This window comes from Arachis ipaensis, chromosome B10 (genome assembly GCF_059453495.1).
Source record: "Arachis ipaensis isolate K30076 ecotype BB chromosome B10, ASM5945349v1, whole genome shotgun sequence".
NCBI classification, from domain to species: Eukaryota; Viridiplantae; Streptophyta; class Magnoliopsida; order Fabales; family Fabaceae; genus Arachis; species Arachis ipaensis.
The window spans coordinates 33,148,797-33,164,066 of NC_142435.1; the positions used below are offsets into that span (position 1 = coordinate 33,148,797).

Here is a 15,270-nt window from a genome sequence, read left to right on the forward strand (position 1 = left end):
GTGATTCACGCCCACAAAAGAACCAAAAACCAGATTGTACCTGTATAAATGGACACTCTCACAAAGTGATGAACCAAAATTTGTAGATTTGGTGAACATAAAGACTTAATTTGGGTAAACCGAATACCTGTTTGTATTGTAGGTAGTGTCGAATGAAACCACGTCTCCGAAATACTCGCAAGCAGCTATGCTACTTGCGTCGGCCCAGAATGCATTTTTGATGGAGTGATGGCCTTCGAGGTTGAGCTCGAAAAAGAAATTTTGGTTCTTATTTTCATTCTTAATAGGTACTTCCCGAATTCTTTGGTATCATCTTGTTCGGAAATATTCTGTACTTCCCTTGTGATGTAATTTCTCGCTTCTTTTTTCTATAAAACTTAGTTCCCGATGACTGCCGGCTGCTGCTATGAATGATTGGTAAGTTTTTCTCGGTCTGATTCCGGCTTCCTTGTTGGTTTCGATGGTGCGACGCATGAACATGCTTAGCTCCATATGTTGTTTGAGCATCTCTGCTCGGTCTGGATAGCAGGGGTGTCAATGATTCAGAACAACTTTGGAAATTGTCCAGAGACCGACGTCCATCAATATGTGTACGTAGATCCTGGCTAGATAGTTTATGCCGGCTGAGGGATTTGTCTTCAGAGTTGGAGATATCTTAGATTTCCACCTCCCCTCTCTGTTGCATACAATTATTTTATTCTTAATCTCGTCTCCTTTCTGAGTTGTGTTCCTTATTTTGGTAGAAAAATCGGCAAGTTTGGAATAATTTTTGTAGAACTTTCCAGCTTTTTCTAGTGTCTTGGAAATCATCCCGACCTTTGGGACAAATTGTTCATCCACAACACACTTGGTCTGCAGAATGAACCGAACATGTTATTATGGTGAAACAATTGTATAGTACTAAATGAATGGAACATTATCCATTATATAAATTCAAATTCAAACAGCTTTCTACATAATGAACCGAACATGTCATTATGGTGAAACAACTGCATAGTACTAAATGAACAGAACATTATCCAATATATAAAATCAAATTCAAACAGCTTTCTGCAGAATGAACTGAACACGTTATTATGGTGAAATAATTGTATAGTACTGAATGAAAGAAATATTATCCATTATATAAAATCAAATTCAAAATACCCGTGTCTACAATTTAGAGATTATCAATTCAATTCAATTCAATTCAATTCAGAACATCTGCGTCCATTCAATTCAATTCAATTCAATTCAAATTAGCAATTGCATTCAATTCGATTCAAAATTGAATAATTCAAACCTCGTCCGCTTGATTTGTTTCAGAAGAATAATCGAAATCTCTCTTATTCAACTGATTTGAAGTTGAATCATTCATTGTTTCGATTGAAAAGTGCAGATCGAAGAAGAAAACAAAGAAGAATAAGAAGAAGATAAATACAACGTAAGCAGATCGAAAGAAGAAAATGAAGAAGATGAGCGCGACCAGAGAAGAACGACGAAGCTTATTACGTTGAAGGCAACGCAGATCAATAAAGAAGAACGCGAGTAGAGAAAAACTGGGAGAACAGAAGGTTTAGGTTGCAGTAGAGAAGGTTTACGTTATATGTAGCGCGTATGTCACAAATGAGTGGGGGGTGTTAGAGGCGCGTCTAGCAATATATATGCTTGGATAACTTGGATGCATTTTTTATATGGATGTGAAGCATTATTGTATTAAAAATAAGTTAAACACAACATCTGTATTTATATACAAATACAAAATAATTAATGAATAATTTAATAGCTAATTTTTTATATACATATACTATTTTTATTATAAAAATTCTTCTCATGTTATACATATTTTATCTTTATTGTTAAAATTTTATGCATCTGTAACTAATTCTAAGATCTATAACCATATATATGAAGTAGTTAGATTAAAGAATGGATCTATGTAAAGAATTGTGGAGATGAGTGCTTTATTAAAATTAAAAAATATTTTAAATAATACATAATAAGAATATTTATTTATTCTCGTTACATTATTAAATTTATTATTATATTTAATTATTATGAAAATTATTTTATTATTATATCATATATTTTGTTTTTAGTGTTAAAATCTTTTAAATTTGTCTTTGCTTGAATCATAATATTAAGGCTAAATGAGACGGAGTTGATTATTGTAAATTGCACTATAAGGTGGCGTGTTAAAAATGGTTCATTAGAATATAGATGATTATTATGATGTCTAAAAGTGTTTGTCTAACTTATTAAAAAAGATTAAAAATTAATATTTAATTTTAAAAATATAAAAATAAAAAATAAGTTAGACAAAAATTAAACATTATGTTATAAACACCATAAAATTCACCGATTCAATATCACTCACTTCCCTAATTGATTAATCTCACTCTCTCACTCTTCAAGCACCACTGCACAACATGCTTGTCGCATAAAAGGGTGAATGAGATATGACACCACTATTAATTTCCACCCCAGATATTTGATATGCTTTTCTTTTCTCTTATGATCTGACCTTGACCTAGATATGCTTCAATTCCATATCTTGAAAATAAATATGAGATCATTGCTTTCATATAAATATTATTAATTCATAATCAACAAGGTTGATGTCATCAAGGAAATGAATGTTTTTTTTTTGGTGACTTAAAAGAAAATAAATAAAAACTAAGAAAGAAAAAAAACAAGAAACTGCTTAAGAAAGGCAGTCCCGCTGAATACTACTCTCAAACTCCTTCTAAGGCAATGGAAGCTCCACTTGGGGAGAAATAGTCCTCATTGCAGTCTTTGCCATGATGTCTGCTACTGTATTTGCATCTCTCAAGATCAACCAAAGATCAGCACGCCATTTCCAAGACATGATATCTCGGATTTTTAACACCAAAGGATCAATAAACCCAGAGCAATCTTGTAAATTATTGACAATAGTAAAAGCCTCCACACAGTCTGTCTCACATATAATGTCTCTTTGTCTCGAGTCCCATGCTAAAAGAAAGCCTCTCCAAATAGCAAACAACTCTCCTTGCAAAATGCTACGACTCTCAATTGTTCCCAGACAGCCTCGTTGCCACCTTTCCTTCCAATCTCTGCTAACACAAGCAAAACCAACTCGAGCACCACTGCCAGGATAGCTAGCATCACAATTAATCTTAAAGGTACCCACTGAGGGGGGAATCCAAGAGCCACTAATGGTTGAGGGGATAGATAGTCGTTGCAACTCAAAAATATTTCGGAGCTCCTTTTCTAAGGACAAAGCCATACCAATCACCTTGTCTGTGGTCCAATGCTCGTGAGGATGAAAGATCTCGTTATTTCTCGAACACCAAATCCACCAGAGACCAGAAAAGAATCTAAAGGGGCGCTATTTGCTATTATGTAAGAACCAACTCATCAAATCCACTGGTTGATCGGATATCCCTAAAGCTTGCCAAACAAGTTGGGCTTTTGGACAATCCCGAATACAATGTAAAACCGACTCCTGACTTGAGAAACATCGTGGACAGCTATCCGTGTGCGAAATGCCCCTTCTAAAACGAAATGCAGCAGTAGGAATAGCCTCCCGAAGACATAGCCAGGCCAAAAATTTGTGCTTTTCCGGAACATGTTGACGCCAAAGCCAAAGCCAATTACCCATATCCTCCCAACTAAACATCTTCTTACTGAGCCATAAATAACCACTATGAGCATCATAAACCTTTGAGGCCGCACCAGTCCAACCCCAACCGACCTCTGAACCAGCTTGAACATCTGGGTTGTAAGAGTTAATGTTGCTCTGCAGAGACTGATTCAGAGGAGAATAGATATTCTCAAGGTTCCACTGTCCAGATGACCAAAGGTCCAAGATCCTGAGATCCGAATCAGAAATGTGAACATAATCCATCTCCTGACACAGTCGCCCCTCTCTTCTCCATTTAGAAAACCAAAAGTTCTGTTCCAAATCCCCAATGCACCAACTAAAACCTTCCTTTAGGATATCCCAAGCTCGACATATACTCTTCCAAACATAAGATCCCCTTCCTCGAGACTGACTAAAACAATCATCCTTAGAAGAATGGTATTTTTCCGTCAACAGTTGAACCCATAGCTTGTTGGGATGGTGAAAAAGTTGCCAAACTAGATTTTCAAGAAGAGCAATATTGGCACAAAAAGGATCTCTAATTCCTAGACCTCCAAACTTCTTAGGAGTGACCAACACTTTCCAGTTAACTAGATTCAGGCCTCTACCATCAACTTGACCCTTCCATAGAAAGTTTCGCATCATGGATTCTATCTTATTAGTTACCCCTTTAGGGAAGAGAGATACTTGCATGCGATAAGTAGGAATCGCAGTCACTACCGAGTTGAGCAAACAGAGTCTGCCTGCCTTATTAAGCAATCTTCCTTTCCAGCTGGCTAGCCTTCCCCGAATCTTGTCCAAAACATCGTTGAAAGTTGCGCGTGTCACCCGAGAGTGATTAAGGTTCACCCCTAAATACTTGCCCGAGAGTGATTAAGGGAATGAATGTTTTACACTGACGTTTTATATAACTAATAGTAATGCATTTTTTATTTATAAATGAACTATTTATTTTATAAATTTATTTATGTATTTTGCAGTGACTATATATTTATTTATCTAATACTACATTCGACAAAAAAATACCATGTATACATAAAATATTAATTATTATATATTTATATATAAATATGTGTTATTAAATTTATTTTAATATAAATTTTAAATTTTGACATATTTTTTTTAATTAATTTAGTGGTTGATTAGTTTATAGTTGCTTTTTATAAAAGATAGCATTAAACTCTTCTGAAATGTTTACTTTGACTCGATAAATTAAATGCACTTTTTTTGGTTGTCTACGGTCATTTTTAACTCAATAGATCAAGAATTAATTTGTCATTGATCAATGAATTATTGTATATATAAGACAGAATTTGAACTCCTAACACTTTTTTAACTGAATAAATGAGCTGATCACTCGACCAATCAAAAGTTAATAAATGCACCCTCCTTTCTAAATAATTATAATGGATATCCAATTCGATTTGAGACTAGGACTGAACTTGCATTTAAACCGGTTAAAAATCATGATCCAAAAAAAACCGATTAAAAATAATTAAACTTGTTGAACCAAGGTCTTCTCTCAATTTGTAAGGCCTTGATTTTGCCCCAAGAAGTTACACTACTTATGAATATATTAAATTGTTTTTTTATTTAATTTATTTTTTAGTTTTAATTTTGTACTCATTCTTTTTCAAATAAATTATATTCTTTTAATTTTATACAATTATTAATATAAATATTAAATTTTATTAAATACTTACAAATTTAAAAAACAAACAAAAAATACTATTCAAATATTTATTAATCGCAAGATATTTTTTTTTTATTATGAGATATCTATTAATATAATTTTTAAATAAATACTTGAATTATATAATAGTAATAAACTAATCAATAAATTATTTAAATATAAAAGTAATTAATTTAGTATAAAATCAAAATTAAAAAATATTTATTATAAAAAATAAAATTTTATATAATTATTTAATTACAATTCAACCAACTTAACAATAATTTAATTATTAAATCAATAATCTAATGATTCAATATTTTTGGTTGGATCAATTGTAATTTTGAGTACAATAATAGAAATACTTTTACATGGTACTCTACTACCCTCCACTCTCTTTTCTTGCCAAGTGATGGAATCGAGAATATCTGTATGATAGACATCCTCCTCGCAGATGAAGGATCTCAACAGTATCCAAGCACTGATTAATGTAATTTTATGAAATAAGTATTGTTTTGCTCCCTAATATTTAGGGTCAGAATTAAAACTGTCTCTAACGTAGTTTTCTGTTTAAAATCGTTGTTATTATTTTATTTACTATAGACTTCTCTCTAGCATCTACTATGGCAGAGTTAAAGCTCTCAGACATGTTAACCAGTGTATCTACTTTAGAATTAAAGGTGAACCTAGATCTAGACCAATACCTAGGTGGAATAGCAATTAAGTACCGAAAAGCTTCCTGATTCACAGTTTTCAGTTCGGCCATGTACCTCTTCGAATCTTTCCAATGAGTCGTCTTAGCACACTTCCACGTCATTTGCTTCAAATGTAACCCTGGAAATCTTTTCCTGAAGTTGCTATATAAGTGTCTCACACAAAATCGGTTGTCCACTCCTAATATAACATCTTCATATGTCGGCAACAAACTCTACACCGATGATATTAATGAGCATATAGTTAGGGATACTTCATATGTTGTAATGAACAATGTAACTGTGCATAAGTAAAGTGTGGTGAAGTATACTTACTTTTTGTTGGTCAGACATAAATGTGGATCTTTTCATCTTCTCAATCCCAATATCAGATGCAAGATGATTCAAGAACCAAATCCATGAGTCCTTGGTCTCGACCTCTACAACCGCATATGCAATGGGTAGCATTTGGTCATTCGAATCCCAACCTATTGCAGTGAGCAATTGTCCACCCTGAGGTGTCTTCAAAAAGCATCTATCTAGACCAATGAAGGACCTACAATGCTGGAAGCTTTGCTTGCATGCTTCCAAGCACACGTAGATCCTCTGGAAGATGCAATAATTTGTCATAGATGATGTTTGTGCTTTATTATCAAAATCAGGGGACCTTTGCACTTATATACGAACAGAGGAGTTTGGATTTACCCTCAACAGCTCATATCCATAGTCATATATCCTCTTATATTGTTCTCGGAAGGTTCCCTGAATTTCGTCCAATGCAATCTGCTTAGTCCTCATTGCCATTGATTTAGTGACAGTCAAGTTCTCCTTTTTTTTTTAGCCTTGGAAACTAATTCCTTTATCTTCACACTGGGATTTGATTCAACCTTCTTTTTGAATGCCTTGCCAAGCCATTTTGAGTGTAAAATTTTTACCCTATTGCTTGTGTACATGTGTGATTCAAATTCATGCTGCCAAGTATCCTCATATCTTATTTTTGCAATATACAGCCAAAAAGGACACTCACCAGAACAAACTGCCCTTACCCTCTTCAGATCACACTTCCTAAAAGTAATTACCCTTGCGGTTTGTATAGCATATGCAATCACAGTATCCTTGAATTCCTCCCTATATGCATATAGTATCCCAACTTCCTACTTGTATTGTTTCATGTCTTTTTGTGCCTTGTGAACTGGATACCTCACTCTCTCATGGTCTGAATCTGACCCCTTAACTCCAACCTTGTGGTCCAAATCTAACTCATCATTGTCTGATCCTTCATCATTTTTAAAATTCTCAATTGCCACACCTTTCTTCTTCACAGCCCTACATCTATCAGTCATAACATTCACATCCTCAAACCCACTGACATCAGGATCAAGCTCATCTTCACTGTTGGTAAAGTGCAAATTATCTGTACTGGCATCCTCCTCTTCATATGGTTTATACTCTGAATCAAGACTATCACTGTCACCGAAATTACCAAACACAACTTTGTGATTATCATCATCATCACTGTCCCTAGTCTCTGCCCCAGTATCATCAGCACCTGGTTCAAATTGGTTTTTTTCCCCTGTTCTCCACCATACACAACCAGCTCTTGTCCCTCACCTTTATCAACTATCCCATGATCCTCACCAATATCAATATAGCCAGCAGCAGGAAATACATCGTCCTCCTCACCTTGTGCATAACAAATAACTCTACATAATCTCTTAATTAAGCTATTCTACACATGGCAATCGAATCTGCATCAACTTTAAACAACTTTAAATTTTTCTCCATGTCTTCATATATAGGATCCTTGAACCACAACGCTGAGATATTCTCCTCAACGTAACCAAACTGCTTTAACTCTGCATAAGCTTCAAATATGGACCAGCGATCACATTCAATATCTTCTATAACTGATGTTTCTCCTCCCACATATTGTAATGGCCCATTTTGATAAGTAAACCATCCTCCATGGTAGACTTTCAATTTAAAATATTTCATTGTCTTCTCCAATACCCTATCAGTAAATAACTATAAGAACACATTACCATATTGCAACAATAAAAAAAAAACACACACACACACACAGGCATCCCTATTTCACGGTGATATTAATCTCTAGTCTAATTACACACACCTTTGGCCTCCATTCAATCATCAACAAAAAATCAAAACCTAAACCTTCTAACCCAAAACTAACTACTAGGAGGAGAGCTACCATAGTCAATAGAAGGGGAGAAATCATACCTACGCCAACCTTGCGGATACTGCCTCACCGACTGTTCAAGTCCCTTCCTTCAAGCAACTCGAACTCGCCTGCTTTCTTCTCTCCAAGAATAGCTTCCGTAATTTCCGATTCTGGACTAGGGCATCAATCACATTGGTTTATGAAACATTGTGCTTAATGTTGTGGTTAGTGTTGAGGGTTTACATACAAATGAAGACATGAAGTGTTTCGCGCGAAACATAAAAGCTGAAAAGGGTAGCTTCATTATTTAAAAAAAAATATTAAAAATGACGATTTTAATAACAAATAAAACAATAATGACGATTTTAAATTCAAAATTATGTTAGAAACGATTTTGATTCTGACCCAAAATGTTAAAGACCAAAACAATATTTATCTCTAATTTTATCTAAGTTATATTAATATCTGTATAACTTTAATAGTTCATATAAAATGAGAGACTTATTCCTCATATAAAGATAACAAATCTCCCTTCCTATATTAAAAATGACAGATATGATAAATTAAGAAGTGTGATGCATATACCACTTATTCACCGAAGAATAATAATTCATGCCAATTTTTTGTTTAAGAATTTTCATATTATGTTTTTGTTACCAAATAAAGTTTGATCCCTTACTGGCGACAAGACATTGAAATGAATACCGAAAGGTGAAAGAAACAATGAGAGGTAAGCACAACAAGAAATGACACCAATACCTAATAATTTGAACAATGGAGGAGACATAGGCACCCCACTTGAGCATAACAATCCCACCACCCTAAATTATTATGGGGCCGCCAAATACTACTACTAAAATAATTAATTTAGATTGGTAGAATACTTAATATACTAGTATGTTAAAATAAGTATCGAAAATTTAAATTATACTTTAGATATATAATAATTTATTAGTTAATAATAAATTTTTAAATAAAATTTAGATTCATAATAAATTAATTAGTATTAGACCCCATAAATTAAAGAATACTATAAGAAAAAAGTATATCACAATCTACACCTAAATATAATTGTTAGTAGTATGTAGTAGAATCTTTTATAGTTACAGTATTTTATATTAATCATATTAAATATACACTAAAATCAATCATTAATATAAAATATATAATAAAATATAAAATGTATATTAAAAATAAATTAAATTATATATAAATTTATACATAAATATATATTAATTAAATTTAATATACATCTAGCACATTTTAATTTTTTTATTTCTCTTTTGTTTTATTTTTTTACTTATCTTATGGATCGCCCAATGTTGATAGTGCATTTTGTCCCCACAAACACACTTTACAATATATATATATAATGACTAAAGTCAAGCACCACCAATAATTTTCACACAAAATAGAGAGAGAATAAATGTAATTGCGTCCGTTCTCTTTGTGAGGATTCCTATTCTTTGGTATGCATGTGATCATGCCCAAGCAAAAAAGGATGTGATCCTTGAACTGTGGAAAAAGTTTTTCTTTATCACATAAAGAAGGAAATTATGAAAGGGAAGAATAAGAAGAAACAACGAAATTTTTCTAGACATAACAAATCTTTTAAAAGAGAGAGAGAGAGAGAGACGATTGAAGTATCTTTTTCCTTAGATAAATAAAACTTGAACTAATAACATTGTGTTTGAAAAGTTTTGGAATGAGAAAAAAGGTCTAATTCTATTAATAAGTAATAAATTATTCAATTCTATTTTCAATTAAAATTCGTGCATGGTTTATGATAACACAAATTTTAATAGAATTGAATTCTGGCCTTTTATTGCTACTTTACTCTTAAATCAAGGAGGAATTTGCATTTATATATTAGAAACAAAGCGATCAAGCAATAAAAACATAAAAATTTATTTGTCTCAATTTTATATCTAATATTTCAAAATATTTACAATATATAGAAATTTATTTTACTATATAGTAATTGGTTTGATTTCACTATACAAGAAACTCAATTATCACGACGGCTTTATTGAAGACCATATTATTGTTAAATAATAAATATACGTGGATAAAATTATCGATGGACGAAGCTGTCGGTAAAATTAATTACCATCGTTTGGGCCATCCGCAATAAGCATTCCCAAAATCAAATTTTTTAAGATGCTTAATCTAACAGTAAAATTAAATAAATATTTTTAGTTAATTTTTATAATGTACTTTAATGTTAATTTTTTTCAAATGTATTGTTTCAAACAAATTTTGATTTTATTCTAGAGTTAATTTTTTTTACACTCAACTTTTAAGGCTCAATTTTTTTAATATTGTAGGAAAAAGTATAATATGCTTCATTATTTTAATGTGCATAAATTTTACACTGCTATGAGAAAACGTTATTGTCATTTTCTGTATAGCTAATATTTTTTAATTTTTTTAATAATAAAACGATGTCAACATTTTCTTAAAAAATAATTCTTTTTAAAAAATAAAATCATAATGCCGTTTTGCATTTGAAATTTTTTAAATTATAATAATTGAAAACGCCATTGACGTTTTGTTTATTTACCGAATTTTAAAATATAATCTGGTCAAGATGCCACTTGCGTATTGTAGCAAAAGTGAAAATAGCTGCGACATTTTGTATAGGATGAATAAAAAAATATAAAATTAGCTATAAAAGGAGTGATAGTATTGTGTTGAGGAGAATTGAAGTGGAGTTATTCTAGAGAGATTTGTTCTGAATATTGAAAGAGTAAAAAAATTTGTAAGTGTGATGAATGTATAAAAAATAGAAGGTTGTTAGTTTAAAAATATACTATAATAGTCAAATTTTGCCTCATACACATGAGGTCGTGATGTCAGGATCTTTGACACACTCTAACACTACCGTACTAACACTCGCATTTACTCAACTTTTTGAGCTAAGACCACGTTAGCCAAACCTTTAATATTTAGCAAGAAGGTTAAGAACACAAGAACAAGAAAGTTTTGGTAGAAATAACACTTTATTAATTAAGTGTTTGTTACAAATAACTCACACACTCAGACTCTAACTCTCACTCCTATTTATAGCCATCCACCTCTTCAATGGCTGGTAATGATTAAATCTAATCAATGGTTCAGAGAGTGTCCAAAACCTTTGTTACAAATATCTAACCTACCATATTTGTCTAAATACTTTTAGATTATTCTATACTACTTTTTATACTTCTACATATATCTATACTCTTCTAGAATAGTCTATAACTTTCTAGAGTCTTCTAGGACCTTCTAAAGTCTTCCTAGACATTCTAGGATATTCTAGAACGTTACGAAACCATCCAGAATATTCTCAAACACTCTAGAATACTATACAAACACCGTTAAACATAACATCTTAAAATTTACTATGACATTCTCCCCCACCTATTGCGCAGACGTCCTTGTCGCGTTCTGTTCATGATAGCACTCTAGGTGTTCTTAGAATTGTCACAAATCTTCACGAGCTTTTCAGCTAGCTTCTATTATTCGGAGTTCTTTCCATTTGATCAAGTATTGGGTACTTAGTAGTACTCCTCTTCGTCGCACAACCCAATTAGCTAAGATATCCTCGATCTCTTTATTTTTTTACACTCAACTTCTAGGATTTGGATCCTCTAAAGTTTGAATTTTACTTTAGATAATAAAGTGTGATCTTCTACCCTTGAATAGTTTCTCTTTCATATTTATTCTTGGTCCCACCTATGAAATCAATGGTGAGAGATCAAACTTTACTCTCTAAAGTAAAATTTAAACTTTAGAGGATCCAAATCCCAACTTCTAGGGCTCAATTTTTCTAATATTATAGGAAAAAGTGTAATATGCTTCATTATTTTAAGGGTTAAGTACTGAAATCGTCCCTAAGGTAAGGAGCGAAAATCAAAATCGTCCCCGACCTTTTTTTGTTATTAAAATCATCCTCAACGTTACAAAACGTTATAAAATCGTCCTTTTTATCAATTTTATTTTTTTTTATTACCAAACTACCTCTCATTAAAAAAATTATAAAATAAAATAAATATAATTATAAAATAAAATAAATTAAAAAGAAAGGAAAGAGAAAAACGGCTTCAGGAAACAAAAAGAAGAAAGAAAGAACGAAACGGTGAGAGGGCTTGAAGGAGAGAGTGACTGACGGAGAGCTGAGAAGGGAAGAGAGGGAGGTCGTGTCCAGCGCCGCCGCCGCCGTGTCCAGATGCCTTGCTTGTCATCGTCGCCATCAAAGGGAAGAGGGAGAGAGAGTGCCGTCGCGAATCAGAGTTGAGCCGAGAAGAGAGACAGCGCGAGAGAGGGAGTGAGCCACCGAGGGGAGCGTCACCACCGCCAGGGCTGCCGTTGAGGGGGGCTGGGGGGAGGAGGAGGGAAGGGAAGCCGCACTGCCGCCCCGTCGCACCGCCGCCCCGTCGCACCGCCGTTCTTCTTCTTCTTCTTCTTCTTCTTCTTTAAACTGGATTTTTGTTGTAGAATTTCTGAATTTTTAGTGAAATTTCTGAGTTTTAATTGTTACTGCAATTTTGAGTTCTTGTTCCCAATTTTGCGTTGTTCTCTTTCTCTCTTGTTTTTTTTTTTCTGAAGAACATATGAGTTCTTCTTTTTTAAATTTTTTAATTTATGTTGTTGTCAATTTTGGATCTGAAATTATAGTTGATGATTGCTGAATTGTTTAATTTAAAATTTTTGTTGATTTGTTTTTTATTGTTGCTATTGGTGTTGCTGGATTGTTGGTGGTGATGGTGTAGCGATGGATTTTTGTTGATTTGTTTTTGATTGTTGCTGTTGGCGTTGCTGGATTGTTGGTGGTGATGGTGCAGCGATGGTGATGTAGATGGTGATGGTGATGATAATGCAGAGGGTAGTGGTGAAAGTGGAGAGACTTTTTAATTTTTGTTTAAGGGCAAAATTGTCCAAAAAATTTTATTTATGGACAAAAGGACGATTTTATAACGTTTTATAACGTTGGGGATGATTTTAATAACAAAAAAAAGTCGGGGACGATTTTGATTTTTACCCCAGATCTTAGGGACGATTTCAGTACTTAACCCTTATTTTAATGAGCATGAGTTTTACACTGCTATGAGAAAATGTTATTGTCGTTTTCTGTGGAGCTAATATTTTTTAATTTTTTTAATAACAAAACGACGTCAATGTTTTTTTACAAAAATAATTTTATAAAAAATAAAATAATAATACCGTTTGGCATTTGAAATTTTTTAAATTATAATAATTAAAAACATCATTGATGTTTTGTTTATTTAACGAATTTTAAAATATAATCTGGTCAAGATGCCACCTATGTATTGTAGCAAAAGTGAAAATATTAGTAACATTTTGTGTGGGATAAATAAAAAAATATAAAATTAACTATAAAAAGAGTCATAGTATTCTGTTGTGGAAGCGTATTGAGGATAATTGAAGTGGAGTTGTTCTAGAGAAGGTTGTTCTGAATATTGAGAGAGTAAAGAAATTTGTGAGTAAGTGTGATGAGTGTATAAAAAATAAAAGGTTGTGTTAATTTAAAAATATAATATAATGGTCAGATTTTGCCTTATACACTTGCATTCGAGGTGGTGATGTCAGGGTCTTTGACACACTCCAATACTACCGTGCCAGCATTCGCACTTACTCAATCTCTTGAGGTAAGACTAAGTCAGCCTAACGTTCAATATTTAACAAGAAGGCTAAGAATACAAGAGAAAGAAAGCTTTGATGAAAAGAATACTTTATTAATCAAGTGTTTGTTACAAATGACTCACACACTCAAACTCTAACTCTCACTCCTATTTATAGCCATCTACCTCCTCAATGGACGGTTATGATTAAATCTAATCAATGGTCCAAATCGAGTGTTTAGAACCTTCATTACAAATATCTAACCTACCACATTTCTCTAAATACTTCTAGATTATTCTATACTACTCTTTATACTTCTACATATATCTATATTCTTCTAGAATAGTCTATCACCTTCTAGAGTCTTCTAAACCTTGTAGGATATTCTAGAACATTTTGAAATTATCCAGAGCATTCTCAAACACTCTAGAATACTATACAAATACTGTTAAACATAACATCTTAAAACTTACTATGACATTCTCCCCCACCTATTGCACAGACGTCCTCGTCATGTTCTGTTCATGATAGCACTCTAGGTGTTCTTGAAATTGTCACATATCTTCATGAGTTTTTTAGCTAGCCTCTGTTATTCGTAGTCCTTTCCATTTGATCAAGTATTGGGTTTACAACCCAATTAACTAAGATCTCCTCGACCTTTTTATCGAATGATCTAATTACCACAGGGGAGCTCTATTCGAATCACCTCTGCTTAGTTCATCTTGGTCTTCATGATATGGTTTAAGCATACTCACATGAAAGACTAGATGGATCTTTATAGAAAGAGGAAGTTGTACTTTGTAAGAAACCTCCCCAACACGTCTAATGATCTTAAATGACACTTTTTATTTGCGGATCAAGCCCTTATGAACCTTGCGAAAGGCTTTGAATTATTGTGGAAGAAGTTTAATCGTTATCTTATCTCCCACTTGATAACTAGCGCGTCTTCTCTTATTGTCTGCCCACTTTTTCATCCTCTTTGCGGCTTTGTCAAGGAAAGAACGAGTGACATCTTCTTGTTCTTCCCAAGACTTAATCATATGATAAGCTCCATGACTCTTCCGTGAGTATGAGGAAAATAGAGTGTGGTGTAAGCGACTGTTATCCAGTCACAATCTTGAACGGACTTTTTCCTGTGGACTCACTCATTTGTAGATTGTATGAGAACTATGCAATGTCTAAGAGTTTTGTCCAATATTTCTTATTAGAGCTTTCAAAATGCCTCAAGTAACACTCAAATAAGGCATTTACACTCTCAGTCTGCTAATCAGTTTGAGGGTGGAAGTTTGTTGAGAAGTGAAGCTCGGATCCAATAAGTTTGAACAGTTCTATCCATAGTCGTCCTGTGAAGCGTAGATCTCGATCCCTAATGATGCTCTTAGGTAATTCCCAGTACTTCACCACATTCTCGAAGAATAGTCGTGCTGCTTCCTCTACAGTGCAGTAGGGGCAGGTATAAAGGTATCATACTTTAAAAATTGATCTACTACCACGA

General features: G+C 33.1%; 1 protein-coding gene across 1 annotated transcript; it reads right to left on the reverse strand.

Annotated features, from left to right (window-relative positions):
* Positions 1-280: 280 nt before the first annotated feature.
* LOC148579622 (uncharacterized) lies at positions 281-6,772 on the reverse strand. Its single transcript, XM_088490834.1, has 5 exons — positions 6,674-6,772; positions 6,305-6,574; positions 5,875-6,204; positions 779-852; positions 281-518 (listed from the first exon to the last, which is right to left on the reverse strand). The coding sequence occupies exons 1-5, from the start codon at positions 6,770-6,772 to the stop codon at positions 281-283; spliced, it is 1,011 nt and encodes a 336-aa protein (XP_088346960.1).
* Positions 6,773-15,270: the final 8,498 nt, after the last annotated feature.

Coding starts and splice junctions, on each gene's coding strand:
- LOC148579622 (XM_088490834.1), bottom strand. CDS start 6,772: ATGGCAATGAGGACTAAGCAGATTGCATTGGACGAAATTCAGGGAACC. Junction 853..5,874: donor ATGCTAGAGAGAAGTCTATA/GTAAATAAAATA, acceptor TTCATTCTGCAG/ACCAAGTGTGTTGTGGATGA. Junction 519..778: donor ACACTAGAAAAAGCTGGAAA/GTTCTACAAAAA, acceptor CCTGCTATCCAG/ACCGAGCAGAGATGCTCAAA.